We start from the raw sequence: 7,616 nt of genomic DNA, 5'->3' as shown, positions 1-7,616 counted from the left end.
ACTTCCTGTAGCATAGGATATACAAATTACATGTATTTAGCTATATTGTATTCAATTATTGTTGCCCTTAGTTTAAAATAAGGATTGCTATTGTATTTAAAGTAATCAATGAATGTTACTATTTGTGAAACCAAATATTTTGTTTGTGCTTATAAACATTACCTATAAATCAGCACTTGGGAAATTTTTACTTTCTTAACCTATTAATACCAGGAATTAAATATGAAAAATTAAATAGAAAAAAAAATGACGCTTGGGGCACAAATCTTTGAGAGGTTGAAAACCCTCCACCTCAGCGTTTATAAGTCCAGGATTTTGACAGGGATAGGAATGGAGAAGGTCGTCTTTCCTGGCCAGTGTTCTATACTCTCCTTCACCATATCCAGTGCTGAGGACAGCTCCATCACCCTCCCACGTGTCCATGTCTCTTCCTATGAAAAGAGGGTGTGTCAGTGGCTCCTCCTCCATTTTCTGTTGGCTAAAATAGCGCAGCATCTTGCCAGGCCAGTGTTGCTGAGTGGTTAGCATCGACCTATGAATCAGTTTTGATTCCCAGTCAGGGCACATGCCTGGGTTGTGGGCTTGATCCCCAGTAGAGGGCCGTGCAGGAGGCAGCCGACCAATAATTCTCTCATTATTGATGTTTCTGTCTCCCTCTCCCTTCCTCTCTGAAATCAATACAAATATATTTTAAGGAAAAAAAGGAAAGTGCAACATCTTTGTATGAGTTGGAGTTACAGTTTCAGCTATTTGGCAGGTTCCCCAAAGTGAAGGCTTTGATACCCATCACCTAGAAGAGCATCTCAAAAGCAAAGTATTCTCTATCACTGTCCCTTCACACTGCCCAGCCTTTTCATATACAATCCTTCTCAGCGGGGTGGGCACCATCTGGTTGGTTCAGTAATGGGCAACTTGAGGCAGAAGCAGAGGATAGAACTTCTTCCTGTGGCACCTATTTGGAGGCTTTGTTGAAATCTAATACCCAAGGTGACGGTACTTGAAGACGGGACCCATGGTAGGTAATTAGGTCATGAGTGTGGGGACCCCGTGAATGGGATTAGTGCCCTCAGAAGAGGCAGAGAGCTAGTGGACTCTTTCTGCTTTGTGAGGAAGTGAGAAGTCAGCTGCCTGTAACCAAAAAAGCACCCTCTCCAGAGCCGGACCGTGCCTTGTTGACACCCTGATATCAGACTTCCAGCCTCCAGAACCGTGAGAACTAAAATTTTGTTGTTAAGCCACATGGTTTACAGTATTTTGTTATGGCAGCCCAAGCTAGGACAGATGCTTACACTTTGAACGAATGGAATCCTTGTAGTTTCAAAATACAGGGTGTCTCCCCAAAAATGTATACACACTTTAAGAGCTGATAGTTCAATTCTGAAAATGAAAAGTATTGTAATAAACACTGCCTTTATAATTATTCAAAGTGTGTGTACACCTTGTTTTGGGGACACCCTATATTCTGTCCTTGACTTCCATCTTTTATCTCTTCCTAACTTCGGGTCCATTTTATTTTTTATTGTACTCCCCCTCCAGCAGCTCTATTCTTGCCGTGCCATGGCAGGGCATCTTTAATAGAAAACACCAAGGAAAACATCTATTCTCACCAGTGACTAAGTCCTGGGACACTGTTCTCCGTCTTCTCCATGTTGTGTTCTTTGTATCCTCAGGATGATAATATAGAATATATTTGAAGTGCTGACACACTGCAAACGAAGTTAAGACGTATACATCTAAAGCATATGTTGTATTGGTGCAATAATGGTCATCTAGAATATGGGACTCAAGAGACAACTATTTGTAGTATATTGTCTTTCTCTTGAACTTTCCCCAAATACACATACTGCAAAACAAACATTTATGAGGCAATCAGGGAAAGCTGGACACACTGGTTATGTGACAAATTACTTTTCAGGTAGTTGTCTTTTTCTAAGAGTGTTATCTTTTAGTACTAAAATATTTCAGAATGAAATGATGTCTGAGATTCGCTTCAAAATAATTGGGGGGCGGGGTGTGATTGAAAAAGGGGGTATAGGTAAAAAAAAAAAAAAGATCTGTCTTGAAATGATAAATATGGGCACAGGGAGATTCATAACATTCTACTTCCTTCATTTATATGTTCAAGTTTCCCATAATAAAAAGTAACAAAACTCAGGGTGACAGACATTTATTCTGACTCCAGGTCTCACCCCAAACTCCCCAGCTCTGGAGAGGAACGGAGGCCAACACCAGGCCCCCTCCCCTGAGCACCCCGGCAGTCGTGCTGTCTGTCCCTGGAGCAGCGCTGCCTGGTCCCGCTGGCATGCGGTAGGGATGGAGGAAGGCTGGGTGAATGACATGCTTCTCAACACGCACAGAGGAGAGGGCAGAATAGAGCATGACGCCCCGGGAGGCAGGAGGGGCTGCTCGCTCGCTCTCACCACGTGTCCCTGGGTGCCCCAATACTGAGCAGGGGCCAAGTCTCCTGTGGTGTGAGGCTTCCTTGGGTGGAACACCTGTGCTTCTGATTCACTTTCTCCCAGGCTGGGCCGGACGGAATTGGCCTGGGCCTCGCAGCTCCTAGGATTAGCTGCAGACTCCTGCTCCCCACAGTGGGAGCTTGACACAGGTACAGTAAAAACGGTCAAGCAGCCCTAACCGTTTGGCTCAGTGGATAGAGCATCGGCCTACAAACTGAAGGGTCCCAGGTTCGATTCCGGGCAAGGGCATGTATCTTGGTTGTGGGCACACCCCCAGTGGGGGGGGGGGGGTGCAGGAGGCAGCTGATCAACGTTTCTCTCTCATTGATGTTTCTGACTCTCTATCCTTCTCCCTTCCTCTCTGTAAAAAGTCAATAAAATATTTTTTTTAAAAAAAAAAAAAAAGGTCAAACAGGTGAATTCAAGTTGATTTGGGGGCAGGGGAAGTGCCACAAACCTCCGGCTCTCCCTCAAACCTGGCCTGTTAACAGTAGGAAACAAACAGAGCCTGTATGGCAGAAAATAAGATGGTAACCACCCCTGGAAACCAGCCAAACACTGGGGTACCAATGACTGCCTATCTTTTGGGACCCAAAAGCTGGCTGTCGTGTGTATATGCTGGGAACGTGGCTGCGTGTATTTCACTTCATTTTCATTTGTTCCGTATCAGCCTCTACCGGGGATCCTTTTTTATTGTACCTGTGTCAAGCTTACTAGCTCTTAATCTTCCCCTGACAGTTACCTGAGGAAGGTGCTATTCATCAGCCTCATACGACAGATACAGAAGCAGGTCTGGAGGTTAACTTGCCCAAGTTCACAGCTGTAGGTGGAAGAGCCCTATCTTATGTCACAACTGCCTTCCTCAATGTTGGGGAAGAGTATGCTAGCCCTAGAAATTGGCCTGAGAACCCCAAAAAGAGGGATTCCTAGGGGACAAAATTGAGACAGCTCATACCCTGCCACTGCCCACTGCCCACTGCCAGCCAGTCTACTTGTCACAACTGGCAGCTCTGGGTTTGGATGGAAGGAGCCTGTTACCATGTGTGTTCCATCCTCAGTACACAGAGGCCTCTTGCCCCACCATCACGTTTCCAGAAATTCCTCGGGCCCATGAACAGCCCCCATTATCATCCATGGACAGTGAGCTTGCACCAGCTGCCATTCCCTGCTTGCCCGACCTCCCTGGCTGAACGTTGGACACAGTAACACACGTGTGCTGTTCTCTCTGACTCCACCACGACCCAGTTTCTGCTCCTGTGTCCACTAAGACTGCTCTAGCTGCTCACCAGGTCCTCAGATGCCACTTTCCAGAACTCAGCTCACTTGATCTCTTAGCTGCATAAGAGGCTGCCGATGGCCTCTCCTTCTTGGCCCTGCAACACTTCCTCTGAGGGCCTCTTCTCTAAGTGGGTGTGGGCTCTTTAACGCTCAGGGCTGCACAGGGCTCTGCATGTGTGTACGTACACACACACACGCACACACACGGCCCTGCACACTCTCCTCAGGTGGCCTCCCCTGACTCCCAACCCTCTGGCAGCGTGCTCTGCCTTGACCAAGGCCTGTAGGCCGGTGACATTCTGCTCCCCTCACCAATTAATGACTCGGGTAATATGCCATGCTGTGGGTCATGGGGTCTGGCCTTCCAGTAGCCAATTAATACAATCCCAGCAAGAGAGGGGATTGGACGTGCCACAGGGCGGACTGGGAGCCACAAAGGACAGGAGACAGGAGAGCAGGTAACTTGCTCTCCATCCCTCCATCAACCCCAACCTAACGACCCAGCCAGGCACGATGTTTTTGTGTCGTCTATCCAGAAACATCACTGAAGCAGTGGCCACCTCGCTAAAACAAACCTCATGTTTTCTTCTCCTTCCCTGCCCAGCTACCCTCTCTCGCTGCTCTGGGATGGCATCTGCCAATAAACCACTAGCACTTCAGCTTTGGCTCCAAGTTCAGTTTTCTAAGGAACCTGAATTAAGACTGTGCCTTGCCCTAATCGGTTTGGCTCAGTGGATAGAGTGTCAGCCTGCGGACTCAAGGGTCCCAGGTTCGATTCTGGTCAAGGGCTTGTACCTTGGTTGGGGGCACATTCCCAGTAGGGAGTGTGCAGAAGTCAGCTGATGTATGTTTCTCTCTCATTGATGTTTCTAATTCTCTATCCCTCTCCCTTCCTCTCTGTAAAAAATATATTAAAAATAAATTTAAAAAATCATCATTCTCCCCTTTAAAAAAAAAAGAGAGAGAGAGAGAGACTGTGCCTTCCCCAAACCACGCTGGCAACCACCACTAACACATCCTCAGCTCATTCCCCGAACTGTCTCTCTGATCCGGACTTCTCTACTGACTTCAGGCCCAAAAGACGTGTCCACTTGGACATCCTCACAGGCACCTCACACTCCTGTCCAAAATGTCCTCCTGGGTTCTGGATGCAGAGATGGAAGACCCCTGACGGAGCTCTCAGTCTGTGTGAGTGGGAGACAGAGGGACTAACGTACAGAGAAAAGTGCTCGCTGGCACATAACCGTATCGTAGGAGCACGTACTGAACAAGCGAGCCCGCCGGGCCCGGTGCGTGGGGCTCGAGGCTTGCCTGCGTGGACGCATTGGCCTTCCCCACAGCCTTGTAAGGCATCGTTACCCCCATTCTGCCGCTGAGAAAGCAGATCAGAGATCAGAAACCGGGCCAAGGTCACAGAGCAGCTACATCCACGCACGCCTGGGGAAACGTTCATAGTCTTTGCTGACTTCAGATGAGCCCCTAACAGGCCACGGGGATTGGAGATTTCCTGAGGTGGCAATGCCCCCGCTGTCTTCATAGAGAAACAGGTCGGCTGAGGAATCGGTGGGATGGGCAGGGAAGTGGGCGGAGGGAAGGAGCTGGTGGGCATTGTGGGCAGTAGGAGGCCTGAGAGATCACAGGGGAGCAGAAACTGCAGGGGTTTCCTACAGCCACCCCACAGAGCAACGTGGAGAAGCAGCCCCATGAGAGGATGGACGAGACCCAAATCAGGGATGGCCTCACGTGCCATTCTAGTGAATTTCCATTTTAAATTCTAGTTGGAAGCACCATTTGAGGCCTTAAAGCAGGGAGTGGCATGGCCCATCTGCACTTTGAAAGGTGCCTCTGGCACCAATGAGAACTGGTTGAGAGGCAAAGGAGGTAAAGTGACCAGTTGACAGACTGCTGAAGTACCCAGAGAAAGAAACTGTACACAAAGTTAGCAGTGCAGGGTTGGAAAAAAGTGAGATTTAAGATAGTAATGAAGGAAAAACTGAACAGGACTGAGTAACTGAATTAGCTAAGGAGAGCGAAGAAGGCGTCAGGAATCCAGGTTTGTGGCTCATCACATCCAGGACATGGAAGATGATTTCTGGTTTAGACATGCTGATGTTGAGGGGCTCGACTGGAAATGTGCCCAGCACCATGGGCACTGGGATCCACCTCGGAGCCTCCTCGTCCTGCCGGCTTCCCTCCTGCCCGGGAGGAAGCACACAGCAGAGGGCCTGGCCTAGCTGGAGATGCTCCTAAGTGCTAAGGGGCTCTTCCTCCAACTGGATCGGAGACCGCAGGGGGAGAATAAGAGAACTAGACTAAACTGGTGCTAAGCTCTAAAATGCTGGGGTCCTGGCCTAAGGGCCTCAAATCTAAGTGACTGAAGCAGGTCTGGGTCAGGGCCCAGAAATGTGTAAATTAGTTAAAGAAATGCCCCAGACACTAATTGGTAGAGGGACTTTGCAACTTCTATCCCTCCTTACCAGTCTGCTACTTTGGTCTTCCCTCACTTGGTCCATGTTCCCTCAGAGGAGCCCCAGGTCTCATGGGCAGATGCGGCCAGTGCCTCAGAACGCTGGCTGGGGTGTGCCCACATCGTTAGCCCGGCTCCAACACTGGCCTGAAGAGCAGTGGAAGGCCCAGGAAGCAGGGGCTGCACACCTGCGCCCTCCTCGCTCCACAAATGAAGCCGGTGCTGAGCCTGGGTCTAGCGCAGCCGTGGGCAAACTACAGCCCGCGGGCCAGATCCGGCCCGTTTGAAATGAATAAAACTATTGAAAAAAAAGACCGTACCCTTTTATGTAATGATGTTTACTTTGAATTTATATTAGTTCACACAAACACTCCATCCATGCTTTTGTTCCGGCCTCCGGTCCAGTTTAAGAACCCATTGTGGCCCTCGAGTCAAAAAGTTTGCCCACCCCTGGTCTAGCCCTTTCTCGCTGCTGAGAGTAAGACACTGCATGTGACTCTGAGGGACGCGGCATCCACTGGTCACACAGAGGGGCCCCAAACACGGCACAGCATCCCTTTTCCTCCATCCTGCTCTGAGCCGAATGGCCCAGGACCCACTGCCAACACCACACGGAAAGCACTGAAGCAGAAGTTGCTTTAATCAAGGGGTGAAGTCCTCAATCGGGGGACCTCACACAACCTTTGGTGGTGGGGTCTCAGCCTGCCCCCCACATGCCCTGATGCCCCCCAGGAAGGAGGGAGCACCTGGCAGAGGCCAGGGGCTGGAAATCGGGAACCCAGGTCAAGGGGAGGACAGGGCATTGGCAGGTGGAGTGAAGCCGAGTGGGGTCCAGAACAGCTTTACACACGCTTCTACCTGGGCCGGCTGAGGGGGCCGTGCATCGGGCGGAAGGGGCCAGCGGGCGGAGGAGCACTAGAAGATGAGGCGGCCGTGCAGCTGGTGCAGCTGCTCCTGGGTCAGCACCAGCCGGTGTCGCTGTCCGAGGCCAGCCGCACACGAGAAGGTCACTTTGCCCAGGTAGACAGTGTCGTCCTGCTGCTCCTCCTTGGCCTGGGAGTCGGTGAGAAGAGACCCCCCCGTCAGGGTCTCCTGAGCTGTGTGCCACGGACGGGCCCTGAGCCTAGAGACCCAGGCAGTCCCTGGGAGGTAGGTTGTGGGGCTCCTGGGCTATGGTGATTACATTTCCAAATAAAAACTGGGGCACACAGTCTGACAGGGAGTTGAGAGCTCCTCCCGGTGTCAAAAGGCAGAGAAGTTGTTAAACTACTGACCAGTGCACTTGCTGGAAGCAGGGCAAGGACTCCCTGGTGGAAACCTGGCCAGTAACTCAGATGTGCAGCTGTTGGACCTGAGACCCCAGAGGCCTCTCCAAATTCGGGGGAGAGGGAAGGACCCACCCGAGCCTCCGT

At 50.5% G+C, this 7,616-nt stretch overlaps 1 protein-coding gene across 17 annotated transcripts in view; it reads right to left on the bottom strand.

Moving 5' to 3' along the window:
* Positions 1-6,536: 6,536 nt before the first annotated feature.
* The window catches only part of DCTN1 (dynactin subunit 1), a 31,309-nt gene continuing 30,229 nt past the window's right edge, over positions 6,537-7,616 (bottom strand). For all 17 annotated transcript variants that reach the window (XR_013996511.1, XR_013996512.1, XR_013996513.1 and 14 more), the window contains one exon: positions 6,537-7,257. Coding sequence is in view for 12 of the 17 variants with exons in the window: in XM_081101052.1 (XP_080957178.1) it covers positions 7,120-7,257 (138 nt within the window). In the remaining 5 variants the exon portion in view is untranslated. The remainder of the gene's footprint in view (positions 7,258-7,616) is intronic.

The sequence above is a fragment of the Myotis nattereri genome (genome assembly GCF_964212035.1).
Source record: "Myotis nattereri genome assembly, chromosome: 10".
Lineage (NCBI taxonomy): Eukaryota > Metazoa > Chordata > Mammalia > Chiroptera > Vespertilionidae > Myotis > Myotis nattereri.
Note: the sequence above shows the minus strand (reverse complement) of the source record. Positions and strands in the feature narration are given on the sequence as shown.